This window comes from Chlorocebus sabaeus, chromosome 18 (genome assembly GCF_047675955.1).
Source record: "Chlorocebus sabaeus isolate Y175 chromosome 18, mChlSab1.0.hap1, whole genome shotgun sequence".
In the NCBI taxonomy this organism is placed as follows: domain Eukaryota; kingdom Metazoa; phylum Chordata; class Mammalia; order Primates; family Cercopithecidae; genus Chlorocebus; species Chlorocebus sabaeus.
The window spans coordinates 62,487,668-62,503,929 of record NC_132921.1 but is presented as its reverse complement, the minus strand read 5'-3'; the positions used below and the strand labels follow the sequence as shown (position 1 = coordinate 62,503,929).

Below are 16,262 nucleotides of genomic sequence, written 5' to 3'. Positions count from 1 at the left end.
GCTGTTCCAAAGAAAATATTAGTAATCTAAAGTGTATGCTGAATTTTTTATTTACTATAGTCCAACACAAGAATTAAGATGGGATATATGCAGTTTAAAATGGAACTTTTTTACTCTTCTGACTTTTTGTTTTAAATATACAGTGAAAACTGTTAAAAGTTTCTCTTCAGATACGTGGTAGCTATTTGAGAGGCCTTATTATTGGCTTTGGTTGACATGCTGATTTTGGAATCATACCTTGTAGCATCCAAATGTCCACAGAATCTGACAATTCAGAAAAACTTTATACTGAGAAACTATACATAGGCGACAGGCATATGCCAGGCCGGTTCATGCTTCTGCGTTAGACACTCTGTGGTAGGGGAGGTTGGCAATCCATTTTTGTTAAAAAAAAAAAAAAAAAAAATTAGATTTTGTGAGCCACATCCAATCTGTCATACTTTTTTCATTTTACAACCCTTTAAAAATGTAAAAACCAGGCTGTGCAAGATGGCTCCTGTAATCTCAGCACTTTGCACCTGGGCAACATGGTGAAACCCCATCTCTGCAAAAAAATGCAAACGTTAGCTGGGTGTGCTGGTGCATGCCTGAAGTCCCAGCTACTCAGTAGGCTGAGGTGGGAAAATTGCTTGAGCCCAGAACATGAGATTGCAGTGAGCCAGGATTGCACCACTGCACTCCAACCTGCATGACAGAGTGAGACCATGTCTCAATCACTCAAAATGTAAAAAACAGTTTTAGTTCTCTGGCCATGCAAAAACAGGCTGCAGGCCACATTTGGCCTACAAGCAGTAGTTTGGGAGCCTCTACCTTGTGGTTAATACCTTTATCAGTGTGTCATCTTAGATTGTGCCTGATAGGGACCTTGATGAGCTTGTTTCCACAGGCACTAAATTACCTTGTGATTTATCTCTTCTCCTAACCACTGATACAAGAAGACATTAGGAGGGTTAATCTTGGTCTTCAGAGTAATGCTAGATTTTATTTTTTTTGAGACTGAGTCTCGCTCTGTTGCCCAGGCTGGAGTGCAGTGTGGCACAATCTTGGCTCACTGCAACCTTTGCCTCCTGGGTTCAAACAGTTTTCCTGCCTAAGCCTCCCGAGTAGCTGGGATTACAGGTATGCACCACCACACCCAGCTAATGTTTGTGTTTTTAGTAGAGACGGGGTTTCGCCATGTTGGCCAGGCTGATCTCGAACTCGTGACCTCAAATGATCCGCCCGCCTCAGCCTCCCAAACTGCTGGAATTATAGGTGTGGACCACCGCATCCAGCCAGTGTTAGATTTTTAAAATCTGAATTTAGCCTGCATTTTTAGTATGTTTTCTGGTTTTCCTGTGTTATCTTCTAGACTATACCCTGTTACCATCATCTACTTCTGAGACAGTATGATTTTCAGTGACACAATTTGACGTTAACCATAATTGTCTTCTCTCTGCTTCCCTTTGTATCATATGTCTTGTGTTTTTTGTTTTTCCCTTTCCAAGATTGCTGATGGTATGGCATATATTGAAAGAATGAACTATATTCACCGAGATCTTCGGGCTGCTAATATTCTTGTAGGAGAAAATCTTGTGTGCAAAATAGCAGATTTTGGTTTAGCAAGGTTAATTGAAGACAATGAATACACAGCAAGACAAGGTAAAATTACTTTTACGTAAAAGCTTGTAATGTAGTGTTCTGTGTTTTGCTTAACTCTCTTGACTATACAGAGTTTTCCACAATAAGAATTATTCTAGGTTCCCTCAGAAGAATCATAGAGATTTTGATTTCATTCATAAAATCATGTACAGTAAATACCACTATGGCTTTCTGATAGTTACTGCCTCCAAGAAAGAACTTGACTAGGTATCCTTTGCATTATACATATAGCAAATGGTAGCCTCTTTATACTTTATTTGACATGACAACAAACCTGTTTTAATTTCTTTCCTAGAAAGGCCAGAGGGTCTCAATCAGAGGAGATATTGCCCAGTACCGCCACTCACCAGGGGACATCTGACAATGTCTACAGACATTTTTGGTGGTTACAACCTGGGGGCTACTGCCGACATCTAGTGGGTAGAGGCCAGGTATACTGCTGAACCTCCTACAGTGTACAGAAATGTGCAGGCAAGACCCCCCACAACACAGAATTATCAGGCCCAAAATGGGAGTGGCGCCAAGATTGAGAAACCCTGCTTCAGACATAGTGCTTTCTTTCAACCTCCATACTTTTGTGCAGTTACCTCCATCTGGAATGCCTTCCTATCTGTAATGTATTTTGTTGTTGTTGTTTTTGTTGTTTTTTCGAGATAGGGTCTCACTCTGTCGCTCAGGGTAGAGTATAGTGGCGTAATTTCAGCTCACTGCAGCCTTGACCTCCTGGGGCTCAGGTGATCCTCCCATCTCAGCCTCCTGAGTAGCTGGAACTCCAGGTGCACATCACCACGCCTGATGAATTCTTTGTAATTTTTGTAGAGACGAAGTTCTGTCATATTGCCCAAGCTGGTCTCGAACTTCTGGGCTCAAGCAATCCTCCTGCCTTGGCTTCCCAAAGTGCTGAGATTACAGGCGTGAGACACCATGCCCGGCCTGTAATCTTTACATGTGAAAATCCTAACCATTCTTTAGGGCTTAATTTAGCTGCCACTTTTTTTTTTCAATAGTTTTTGGGAAACTAGTTCTTTAGTGGTGATTTCTGAGATTTTGGTGCACCCATCACCCAAGCATCATGCACTGTACCCAATATGTAGTTTGTTTGTTTATTTGTTTGAGACAGAGTCTCGCTCTGTCGCCCAACCCAGGCTGGAGTGCAGTGGCACGATCTCGGCTCACTGCAACCTCTGCCTCCCAGATTCAAGCGATTCTCCTGCCCCAGCCTCCCAAGTAGCTAGGATTACAGGCTCGTACCACCATGCGCAGCTAATTTTTGTATTTTTAGTAGAGACGGGGTTTCACCTCCAATATGTAGTCTTTTATTCACCCCCAACCTTTCCCCCTTAGTCCCCAAAGTCCGTTATATTATTCTTACGCTTTTCTGTCCTCATAACTTAGCCCCACTTTTAAGTGAGGTCATACGATATTTGGTTTTCCATCCCTGAGTTACTTCACTTAGAATAGTGGCCTCCAGCTCCAAGTTTTTGCAAAAGCCATTATTTCATTCCTTTTTATGACTGAGTAGTATACCATGGTGTATATATGCCACACTTTTTATTATCCACTCACTGGCCGATGGTCATTTAGGTTGGCTCCATATCTGCAATTGTGAATTGTGCTGCTATAAACGTGTGTGTATGTACCTTTTTCATATAATTGATTTTTTTTTTCTTTGAGACAGCTTCTCAATCTGTTTCCCAGGCTGGAGTACAGTGGCACAATCTCGGCTCACTGCAACCTCCACCTCCCAGGTTCAAGTGATTCTCCTGCCTCAGCCTCCCGTGTAGCTGGGATTATAGGAACCTGCCACCAGGCCTGGCTAATTTTTGTATTTTAGTAGAGACAAGGTTTCACCATGTTGGCCAGGCTGGTCTCAAACTCCTGACCTCAGGTGATCCACACACCTTGGCCTCCCAAAGTGCTGGGATTACAGGCTTGAGCCACCACACCTGGCTGATTTCATTTCCTTTGGGAAGTTATTGCTGGATTAAATGGTAGCTCTACTTTTAGTTCTTTAAGTAGTTTCCATACTGTTTTCCATAGTGGTTATACTAATTTACATTCCCACTGTCAGTGCAAAAATGTTCCCTTTTCACCACATCCACACTGATATCTATTGTTTTTTTGACTTTTTCATTATGGCCATTCTTGCAGGAGTAAGGTGGTGTCTCATTGTAGTTTTAATTTGCATTTCTCTGATGATTAGTGATGATGTAGCTGCCACTGGTTTTTTGTTTGTTTGTTTGTTTGTTTTTGAGACAATCTCTGTCGCTCAGGCTGGAGTGCAGTGGCGCAATCTCGGCTCACTGCAAGCTCCGCCTCCCGGGTTCATGCCATTCTCCTGCCTCAGCCTTCCGAGTAGCTGGGACTACAGGCACTTGCCACCACCTCAGCTAATTTTTTTTTTTTGTATTTTTGGTAGAAACAGGGTTTCACCATATTAGCCAGATTGGTCTCCATCTCCTGACCTCATGATCCGCCCACGTCGGCCTCCCAAAGTGCTGGGATTACAGGTGTGAGCCACCGTGCCTGGCCAAGTTTTGCTTTTTTGCCCAGGCTGGAGTGAAGTGGCATGATCTCGGCTCACTGCAGCCTCTGCCCCCCAGGTTCAAGAGATTCTCCTGCCTCAGCCTCCCAAGTAGCTGGGATTACAGGCATGCGCCACCATGCCTGGCTAAGTTTTGTATTTTTGGTAGAGACAGGGTTGCACCACGTTGGCCAGGTGATCTGCCTGCTTCGGCCTCTCAGAGTGCTGGGATTATAGGCATGAGCCACTGGGCCCAACCACCTGCGACTTTTTAAATGAAACGTTTTGTGATTGTGCCAAGGAAAATTGATCATCTGTTTGTCTAAATATCTAAAGAACTCTATAACACTATCTACAAACATATAATAACTTAAAGAATGTAAGATACCTATAATCTTATTTCCACAGTAAGTTTATAAACTTCATGAAAGCCATGCTTTTTAGGTTTCCATAATGATTAGCATAATGCCCTCCACATAAAAGACATACACTAAATATTTGAGTAAATTAACATGGGCTTTTAAAAGTAGTACAATAAAATTTTCCAGAACGGTATATAAAGTACAAAAGAAATTATGTTTGAAAACCCGTAGACATTATAACTCAATAGAATATTCACTCATCAACCAATAGTTAACTACAGCTATTAGGTACCAGACTGTACTTAAAAGTTACACATCTTGTAGCCCATATTTTTGGCTTACTACAGCTTCAGCCTCTATTTTCTTAAATTGTTTTCTGTTCCCACAGCCAACTTATTTTTTAAATCATCAGCTATCTAATCAGGAATAAATGTGATTTATTTCAATATGAATTTTAAAAATCAGTGTTTCTCCCATGTATCTTGTACATTTAAAGAATTGACACGACTACAGTAGAGATATTGACAGAAGATTAGCCCTGCATATGCTGTATTTACACAAATAGATTTTTTAAAAACAATTAAGCAAGATTGTCAATATTATTTTAGGTGCAAAATTTCCAATCAAATGGACAGCTCCTGAAGCTGCACTGTATGGTCGGTTTACAATAAAGTCTGATGTCTGGTCATTTGGAATTCTGCAGACAGAGCTGGTAACAAAGGGCAGAGTGCCATATCCAGGTAAGCTTGCATTTTATTAGCTCCTGGTTATCTCATGAGTGGCTTTATCAGGAGTTTATTAGAAACAGAATTGTAAGCGGGGAAAAGGCCTTTATTTCTTCTCATAGTCCCCCTGCCTCTCCCTCTCTCCACTCCTTCCCTTTACTGTGGCACTGGATGGGTAACAGTCAGTGAAAGCCACGATCCTTGACTGGGTGAGCATATGAGGTATGCCCCGCATTCACCTCAGCTTAGGACATTTTCCAAAAGGGCCTCTTACTGTTCTCTCAGATAGTAAACATGTCTTAAATATCCTGGGTCATCACCCCATACCCTAAATAATTGTTATTTCCTAGTAGTGTGACTGGTGGGTTTTTTTGTTGTTGTTTTTTGTTTTGGTTTGTTTTTTAAGACAGAGTCTCGCTCTGTCACGCAGGCTGGAGTGCAATGGTGCAATCTCGGCTCACTGCAACCTCTGCCTCCTAGGTTCAAGCAATTCTCCTGCCTCAGCCTCCTAAGTAGCTGGGATTACAGGCACCCGCCACCACGCCCAGCTAATTTTTTGTATTTTTAGTAGAGATGGGGTTTTGCCATGTTGGCTAGGCTGGTCTCGAACTCCTGACCTCAGGTGGTCCACCTTCCTAGGCCTCCCGAAGTGCTGGGATTACAGGCATGAGCCACCGTGCCAATCCTGGTATGTTTTTTTAAATATGTACTAGCCTTGTTTTCTTCATTAGATTATTTTGAGATCCTTTTCTTGTTTTATTTCTCCTAACAAAACCTATTTATAAACCAGTACTTTAAAAAATATGTCTGCCATTAATAAGGAGGAAAAATAAAAATGTTTCCCTTTCAAATTTATGAGATTTATATAGTTTCTAGGGGAAAGGAGAAATTTTAGCCCACTTGAAATTCAGCTACCATTGAGTATTATTTTAGTTTGTTACTTCTCAAACTCTTCTACTGAAGTATCCTAATGTTGAGAGAGAAAGCATATAAAATTGAATCTTTAGGAAAAACTGTTTTGCTAATCTTAAAGGTTTTGCATATTATCTAACATATCCCTCTTCCCTAATACCTCCAACTGTAGATCTAATGCCATCAAATTTTATCACCCACTTTGTCTTGTTGCTGTTATTCACTGATACCATTCAAGTTCTTCTCATTTAATGACTCACCATTGTTCTCTCCAACAAAACTCCTCTCCTGTCTTAATTCCTTGTCATCTTAATACGTATGGTGATGATTTTTTTATTACCCTGGTCTCTTGTAGCTTGAACTCTTCTCCTGTGTAATCTTGTCTTTCACTCTACCTTAGCCAGTCTTCCCATCTTCATACCTTAAATCTTAACATTACCAATAACTGCAACCCTTTCAAAATCTATTTCATGCGTCTACTTTCTGACCACCACTTGCCATCTTTCTAGATAACTCTTTCTACCCCAACCCTAGCAATTTCTTGATGCTACCAGGATCTTTACTCCATTGTTTCTGCTACCTTTTCCTGCTTCCTCACCCCCTTCGTGAGACCATTCTCCTTAAATTCCCTAGTGAAGCAGTATAATCACTCCTTTGCAGTTACCTTGCCCTTCACCCTTCTCTGATTTCATCATCATTGCTTAGCAAAATCACCATGCTAAATAAATCCAATTCTGCCTACACCACACCTGCAAACAGGGCTAGAAAAAACAACACAGCCATGCACCGTAGTTTCACTTTAAATGTAAAACCATGAGGAAATTTCAGTTTTAGCTGTGATGGAGAGGCATTAGCCTCTAAAATTCCAACTTACTATAGCACTGTAAACAACTACAAAAGTTAGATCAAATATGTAAAAGAACATTGCATCAAGAAAGGCCATATTCCTTAAGACAGGGCAAGTACATGAGCTGAGCCTTACATTTATATTGGCTATTCTGAAGGCATTTTCTAAAATAGCATAGAGCAGTAAAACCCAGACAGAAAGCATAAGTCTTATTAAGCAAAGGAGACAGAGATCCAAGTGCTGGGATCTGAAGGACAGGGTCCCAGAGAAGGAACTATAGGGAAAGAACTCTAAAATTCTGCTTTCAAATTCCAGTTGGGCATGGTGACTCACTCCTATAATCCCAGCACTTTGGGAGGCTGAGGTGGGTGGATCGCTTGAGCCCAGGAATTTGAAGCTACACTGAGCTATGATTGCACCACTGCACTCCATCCTAGGCAACAGAGCAAGACCCTGTCTCAAAAAAAAAAAAAAAAAATCCCTTCAGGTCCTTGCTCAGTTCTAATCTGCACATACACAGGGGGAAGCTCTGGGAGACCTAACAGAAAATAGCCACTAGGAGGCTGGGGAGTCAAGCAGAGTTCAGAGGCTACAGAGTGCTGAGTTCTTGTCCAACCAAAGTGGATAGATGTTGGAGAATACCCTAGGCTTTTTGTTGAGACCCCAGAAAGTCCATACCCTAGGAGAAAGGGCAAAACTGAGCAAAACTAAGCCCTAACAGCTAGGTGATCTGCCAGTAAATTACAAATGGAATTAAACTGAACATCCTGCAGAAAAAGATAACATGATCCAGATAATCTACAGTGTATGATTCAAAATGTCTAGCACAAAATAAAAAGTTATTAGACATACGAAGAAGGGAAGAGATGACTGATTATCAAGAGTTCAAAATGTGGTTGGGCGTGGTGGCTCACCCCTGTAATCCCAACACATTGGGAGGCCGAGGCAGGTAGATCACAAGGTCAGGAGTTTGAGACCAGCTTGGCCAAGATGGTGAAACCCCATCTCTGATAAAAATACAAAAATTAGCCAGTTACGGTGGCGGGCACCTGTAATCCCAGCTACTCGGGAGGCTGAGGCAGGAGAATCACTTGAACCCAGGAGGTGGAGATTGCAGTGAGCTGAGATCGCACCAGTGCACTCTAGCCTGGGTGACAGAGCAAGACTGTCTCAAAAAAAAAAAAAAAAAAAAAGAGTTCAAAATCAATAGGAGCAGACGCTGAGATAATTCAGATCTTGGAGTTAGCAAAAGACTTCAAAATAGCAATATATGGAATGTTAAAATAGAAAAGTTTTGCAAAATAATGGAAAACTGGAGAATTTCAGCAGAATTGGAATCTCTATATATATAAAAAAGAATCAAATGGAAATTAATTAATGTATTTATTTTCTTTTGAGACAGAGTCTCGCTTTGTCTCCCAGGCTGGAGTACGGTGGCACGATCTCGGTTCACTGCACCCTCCGCCTCCCAGATTCCGTCGATTTTCCTGCCTCAACCTCCCAAGTAGCTGGGATTACAGGCATGTGCCACCACGCCTGGCTAATTTTTTGTATTTTTAGTAGAGAGAGGTTTCGCCATGTTGGCCAGGCTGGTCACAAACTTCGACCTCAAGTGACCCGCCCGCCACAGCCTCCCAAAGTGCTGGGATTACAGGCATGAGCCACTCCTCCTGGCCCTCAAATGGATATCTTAGAACCGTAAAACATTATATGAAATTAAGTACTCACTAGTTGGGCATAGTAGAAGACAAGATTAGTGGATTCAGACACATTAACAAAGTATCCAAGGTAATGCATAGGTAAAAGCTAATGGGGAAGAAAGCAGAGCAGAATGTATGAAACCAGGGTGGCATAGTAGTGAAAAGGTCTAATTTATATGTAATGGAGTCCCAGAAGCAGAAAAGAGGAAAAAAATGAAACAGTGGCAACATTTTTAAAAAGTAGTGGCTAAAAATCTTCTAAATATGATAAAACAAAATACCAACCCACAGATTAAGTGAACCTCAAACAAGAAAAATAAACTCAATGAAATTCAAGCAAACATATCATGGTCAAATTATAAAAATCAAAGCCAAACAGCCATAAGGAGGTGGTGCAGATTGAGCATTCCTAATTCAAAAATCCGAAATGCAGCCAGGCGCAGTGGCTAAGGCCTGTAATCCCAGCACTTTGGGAGTCCAAGGCTGGTGGATCACGAGGTCAGAAGTTCGAGACCAGCCTGGCCAACATAGTGAAACCCCCGTCTCTACTAAAAATACAAAAATTAGCTGGGCATGGTGGTGCACACCTGTAGTACCAGCTGCTTGGAGGCTGAGGCAGGAGAATCACTTGAACCGGGGAGGCGGAGGTTGCGGTGAACCAAGATTGCGCCACTGCAACTCCAACTTGGGCAACAGAGCAAGACTTCGTCTCAAAAACTAATCTGAAATGCTCCAAAATCCAAAACTTTTTGAGCATTGACATACCACAAATGGAAAATTCCACACCTGTCCTCATGTGACAAGTCACAGTCAAAATGCCGTCAAAATTTGGTTTTGTGCACAAAATTATTTTTAAGATTATGTATATGTATGTGTACATATATGTATAAGGAGTATATGAAACATAAATGAATTTTTTTTTTTGAGACAGGGTGTCTCACCCAGGCTGGAGTGCAGTGGCACAATCAGGGCTCACTGTAGCCTCTACCTCCCTGGGCTCAGGTGGTCCTCCCACCTCAGCCTCCCAAGTAGCTGGGACCACAGGTGTGTGCCATCCACCTAGCTAATTTTTGTATTTTTGTAGAGACGGGGTCTCACCATGTTGCCCAGGATGGTCTTGAAATCCTGGGCTCAAGCGATTTGCCTGCCCTCGCCTCCCAAAGTGCTGGAATTACAAGCCACCGTGCCTGGCTTATAAATGAATTTTGTGTTTAGACTTGGGTCCCATCCCTTAAGCTATCTCATTATATATATGCAAATATTCCAAAATCCAAAAAAATCCAAAACACTTCTGGTCCCAGACATTTCAGATAAGGGATACTCAGCCTGTATATTATCTACACAGGAACAACAGAGACAGCTAACTTTTCCTCAGATGTGGAAGCCAGGAAAGAGTAAAATTATGTCTTTAAAGTGCTGGGGGGGAAACTGATCTAAAACACCAAAAATAAAAATATCAAATTTATAATGTATATAAAAATAGACTCTGACATAACACAAAGGGAGTAAAGGAATAAGAGGTAAATCGTTTTAAGTTTGGAACAGGTAAAAATACTTAAATTTTGAGTAAAATATAATAAACCAAGGAAGCATATTGTAGTCTCAATGATCAAAAATAACAAGAGAAGATAAAAAGCCAACAGAGGAGAGAAAAATTTGAACATTGAAAAATGCTTGTTTAATCAAAATATAAAGCAAGAGAGGAGAAAAGAATAAATGGAACAAAGATCAGGATGGTAGAATTAAACGCAACTACATCCATAATTAAATTACATTTAGGTACACTAAACATTGCAATTAAAAAAAAGATAAGACGATTTTAAACACAAACACAAATACTATAATGGTATTTATAAGATACATACTGTAAGGTATTTTAAGAGACTGAAATTAAAAGGATGGAAAAGTTATACTCTGCAAATCCTAACTGAAGAAAGCCTAGGTAGCAGTAGACTTTAAGGCAAGAAATAGTACTAGGGACAAAAAGAATGTTTCATAATGATAAAAGGGTCAGTTCAACAGGGACATAAAAATCCAAAATGAGCTATGTAACTACATAGTTTCAAAATGCATAAAAATGTATATGATCGGGATATTCTAGTTAAATATTCAGATGAGAATCAGAGTATAAACAATTTGTAGAGTACCCATCTTTAAAGAAGAAGAAGAGATACTTTATAAGCATCATTGTCTTTCTTTGATGATTTTAAGAGGATTTGGAAAGAACTTTCCGCATATAGCACAGACCGATCCTTTGCATACACTTCTCACAGCAGATTGTCCATTTCAAAGCAACAGCTCCTGTTTACTAGTCTTATTTGGGGACAGTAATAAACCTTGGTAAACATTAACAGGTGTGAAATCCTTACATTTATTGACAGTATGCTAAGTATTTACCTTTTTTTTTTTTTTTTTGAGGAGTCTCACTTTGTCACCCAGACTGGAGTGCAGTGGTGCAATCTCTGCTCACTGCAACCTCTGCCTCCCAGGTTCAAGTGATTGTCCTGCCTTAGCCTCCTGAATAGCTGGGATTACAGGCGTGTGCCACCACACCCAGCTAATTTTTATATTTTTAGTAGAGATGGGGTTTCGTCATGTTGGCCAGGCTGATCTTGAACTCCTGACCTCAGGTGATCTGCCCACTCAGCCTCCCAAAGTGCTGGGATTACAGGTGTGAACCACCGTGCCCAGCTGGCATGAAATAATTTAATAGTTCTAATTACCAGAAAATTCTAAAGAGTGAAGTTCGGTTTTTTTTTGTTTCGTTTTGTTTTGTTTTGTTTTTGAGATGGAGTCGAGCTCTGTCACGCAGGCTGGAGTGCAGTGGTGCAATCTTGGCTCACTGCAACCTCTACCTCCCAGGTTCAAGCGATTCTCCTGCCTCAGCCTCCCAAGTAGCTGGGACTACAGGCGCCCACCACCACGCCCAGCTAATTTTTTGTACTTTTTGTACAGACGGGGTGTCACCATGTTGGCCAGGATAGTCTCGATCTCTTGACCTCGTGATCTGCCCGCCTGGGCCTCCCAAAGTGCTGGGATTACAGGCATGAGCCACCGCGCCCGGCCTTTGAATGAAGTTTTGAATGAAAGCTTATTGGTAATTAGAAGTTATTTTCATAGGTTCCAGCTTATTTAGATTGGTTAATCCTAATAGTCAATTAAAATAATAAGGATAAAATAGAAGAGAATGGAAAAGAAGTTCAATTATAGTAAGCCCTCACTGAATATTAATTCCTTTACTCCTTTTCTCCTTCCCCCAACAACTTCTGGTTGTATTTCCATGGTTAGTAAAATGTACTGGATTTCACTTTTTTCCCCCGACCCCGAGGTGGAGCCTCGCTCTGTCACCCAGGCTGGAGTGCAGTGGCGCAATCTCTGCTCACTGCAGCCTCTGCCTCCCGTTCAAGTGATTCTCCCACCTCAAATTCCCAAGTAGCTGGGATTACAGGCACCTGCCATCATGCCCGGCTCATTTTTGTATTTTTGTAGAGATGTGGTTTCACCATGTTGGCAAGACTGATCTTGAACTCCTGACCTCAGGTGATCTCTGCCCACCTCAGCCTCCCAAAGTGCTAGAATTACAGGCAAGAGCCACCGCACCTGGCTGGATTTCACTTATGAAGATGACAGTACCTAGTTAGATGAAAAGCTCAGAAAACTTCCTTTTAAGTATTGAGTTTCAAAGTCGTGTGGAGTCTTTTTAATAGTTTAAAAAATGTATTTTGAGAAATCACTTATTTCTCAAAAAAATAACTGAACATCTAAATAATAATGATTTAACCCCATTACATTTTCTTTGGAGACTCATAGTCTATTTTAAATACCATTCCTGATGACCGGTTGATAAAGTTTCCAAGAGATACGAGGGATGGCCTGACTTGCAGGCAGGTAGGGAAGGTGATGCGGGAGATAGGAAGTGAAATAGGGTTGCTGGCTTGGTGAGACACTGTTGGGAAGAATTTGGAAAAGGAGGCATTTTGCTGGCCTGTGATAAGATGGGGTGAGCTGCTGATCAGGGGGTTGAGGAAGGGGGGATTACAAAGGAATACGAGAAAGGAACTATGTGTAATATCTTGAAGAAAGTCAAACAGGTGATATTGGATAAGGAAACTGTTTCACAGAAGTAATTCAGTATAAAGTTATGTAGTTAGTATATTTGGCAAAACCAAGACTAGAACTTTCTTCTGAATTCCTGTTTTAAAGTTCTTTCAGACACGATCTTGCCACCATTCCTCAGTAACCCAAGTTTGGTCATTGTTAAATGTTAATATTAGAAAGTACCAGTACCTCATAGTGGCACCCTAAATTCTTATTAATCAAATGAGGTTGGCTTTTGAAGACATTAATATTAAAAATAAGATATAAGATGGAATGAAAAATTAGACGTGTTAAAACATAGATTAGCATTTTCTAAGCTCTTCTTGATATTCTCATGTTTAAAATTTATTTTGTTGCTTTGTTACAAGAATTATTTCACTAAATAAACTTAATATACTTTGAATCAGTTAGTGGCTAGGGGGTTTGTTATGTTTTCCTAGTGGTAGTCAGGACCATTGTTCTTTCATGTTTTAATCTTGTGTGTTAGGTATGGTGAACCGTGAAGTACTGGAACAAGTGGAGCGAGGATACAGGATGCCCTGCCCTCAGGGCTGTCCAGAATCCCTCCATGAATTGATGAATCTGTGTTGGAAGAAGGACCCTGATGAAAGACCAACATTTGAATATATTCAGTCCTTCTTGGAAGACTACTTCACTGCTACAGAGCCACAGTACCAGCCAGGAGAAAATTTATAATTCAAGTAGCCTATTTTATATGCACAAATCTGCCAAAATGTAAAGAACTTGTGTAGAGTTTCTACAGGAATCAAAAGAAGAAAATCTTCTTTACTCTGCATGTTTTTAATGTAAACTGGAATCCCAGATATGGTTGCACAAAACCACTTTTTTTCCCCCAAGTATTAAACTCTAATGTACCAATGATGAATTTTCCAACGTATTTCAGGGTCCAAAGAAAATAGAGCTAAGATACTGATGACAGTGTGGGTGATAGCATGGTAATGAAGGGCAGTGAGGCTACTGCTTATAAATCATTTCCTTTCTTTTTTTCCCCACAGTTAGAATTGCTCAAAGAAAATTATTTATTGTTACAGATAAAACTTGAGAGGTAAAGAGCTATACTGTAATAAAATCTAAAATTAAGGAGTACATGGGACCAAATGATTCCATTCCAGTTTTTAAAGTTTCTTGCATTTATTATTCTCAAAAGTTTTTTCTAAGTTAAACAGTCAATATGCAATCTTAATATATGCTTTCTTTTGCATGGACATGGGCCAGGTTTTTCAAAAGGAATATAAACAGGATCTCAAACTTGATTAAATGTTAGACCACAGAAGTGGAATTTGAAAGTATAATGCAGTACATTAATGTTCATATTCATGGAACTGAAAGAATAAGTTTTCCACTTCAGTCCTTTTCTGAGGAGTTTGTCTTAGAATAATGAAGGTAACTAGAAAGTGAGTTAATCTTGTATAAGGTTGCATTGATCTTTTAAGGCAATATATAATTGAAACTACTGTCCAATGAAAGGGGAAATGTTTTAATCTTTAGATAGCATTCTAAGTAAGACCCAGCATTTAAAAAGCCCTTTTTAAAAAATAGATTTGGTACTGTGAGATATTGCTAATATGTCCTTATGGGGATGGGTGCCACAAATAGAAAATATGACCAGATCAGGGATTTGAATGCACTTTTGCTCATGGTGAATATAGATGAACAGAGAGGAAAATGTATTTAAAAGAAATACGAGAAAAGAAAATGTGAAAGTTTTACAAGTAGAGGGATGGAATGTAATGTTTAATGTTGATGTCATAGAGTGACAAAATGGCTTTGCTGGCACTCAAAGCTCCTCACTTAGCTATGTTCTGAGACTTTAAGAGTTATAAGGTATAACTATAAAACTAATTTTTCTTACACACTAAATGGGTATTTGTTCGGAATAGTGAAGTTACGGCTTCACATTCATTCCTGTGGGATATGACTTTAATGTAAAACATTTTTAGGACTCCAGTTTTCAAATCATGTTTGAATCTACTTTCGCTTTTAAAGTCTATATAATGGTGGTCATTTTTTCCCTTCTAGAATACATTAAATGGTTGATTTGGGGAGGAAAACTTAGTCTGAATATTAACAGTGGTGAAAAGGGAACAGTTTTTACCCTAAAGTGCAAAAGTGAAACATACAAAATAAGACTGATTTTTAAGAGTAACTCAGTAATTTCAAAATACAGATTTGAATGGCAGCATTAGTGGTTTAAGTGTCTAGCAGAGGAAAAATCGAATCTGATAAAATGAAGATCTGGTGTATATGTTTTAAAATACTCTCATATAGTCACACCTTAATCTTATATTAGGCCCCTCTATTTTCAGGATATAATTCTTAACTATCATTATTTACCTGATTTTAATCATCAAATTTGAAGTTCTTTGCCATGGCATATATGTTCAAATTCAAACCATTTTAAAATGTGACAGGTGGACTTCATGCAAGTTTGCAATGGTTCTGGTACTAAAAATTGTGGTTGTTTTTTTCTGTTTACGTAACCTGCTTAGTATTGACACTCTCTACCAAGAGGGTCTTCCTAAGAAGAGTGCTGTCATTATTTCCTCTTGTCAACAACTTGTGACACGAGATTTTTTTAAGGGCTTTATGTGAACTATGATATTGTAATTTTTCTAAGCATATTCAAAAGGGTAACAAAATTATGTTTATGTACTAAATCTAATCAGGAAAGTAAGCCAGGAAAAGTTGATGGTATTCATTAGGTTTTAACTGAATGGAGCAGTTCCTTATGTAATAACAATTGCATAGTAGGGATAAAACACTAACTTAATGTGTATTCATTTTAAATTGTTCTGTATTTTTAAATTGCCAAGAAAAATAAACAACTTTGTAAATTTGGAGATTTTTTCAACAGCTTTTCATCTTCAGTGTCTTAAAGTGGAAGTTAACCTTTACCAAAAAAGGAAGTTGGCAAAAACAGCCTTCTAGCACACTTTTTTTAATGAATAATGGTAGCCTAAACTTAATATTTTTATAAAGTATTGTAATATTGTTTTGTGGATAATTGAAATAAAAAATTCTCATTGAATGCACCTATTAATCCTTTTAGTTGCTGTTCATATTCTCATTCATTTTTTAAAAATTGGTATATTCTGAATTTATTCTTCCATTGGGGAAAAAATGTTCAGTTACTTGTAACTACTGAGCAGAATTTAATCAATCCTTTATTAAATTCAGAACATTATTGAACTCATTCTTTGTGGTCAATTTTCTATGTCAAGTGAGTGACATTATTTTTATAAGCATTTTCTTCTTTTTAAAATTATACCAGCAAATACAGTTAATGCAGAAACCTAAGTAATCTGAGTGGAGCTATTCACAATCTCTGTGAAGAATATAAAATAGAATGACCAGTTTTATTATAAATTAAGGGGCTTAATTTTCTAAAAAAGGAAAATATGAGCCTTATCTCTGTGTGTTTTATAATTATTT

General features: G+C 39.2%; 1 protein-coding gene across 4 annotated transcripts in view; it reads left to right on the top strand.

Moving 5' to 3' along the window:
• Nucleotides 1–15,862, top strand: part of YES1 (YES proto-oncogene 1, Src family tyrosine kinase) — an 85,623-nt gene extending 69,761 nt beyond the window's left edge. For all 4 annotated transcript variants that reach the window (XM_037982467.2, XM_007974501.3, XM_037982465.2 and 1 more), the window contains 3 exons: nt 1,488–1,641; nt 5,136–5,267; nt 13,297–15,862. In XM_037982467.2, the coding sequence (XP_037838395.1) occupies nt 1,488–1,641; nt 5,136–5,267; nt 13,297–13,505 (495 nt within the window). In that variant the 3' untranslated portion in view covers nt 13,506–15,862. The remainder of the gene's footprint in view (nt 1–1,487; nt 1,642–5,135; nt 5,268–13,296) is intronic.
• Nucleotides 15,863–16,262: the final 400 nt, after the last annotated feature.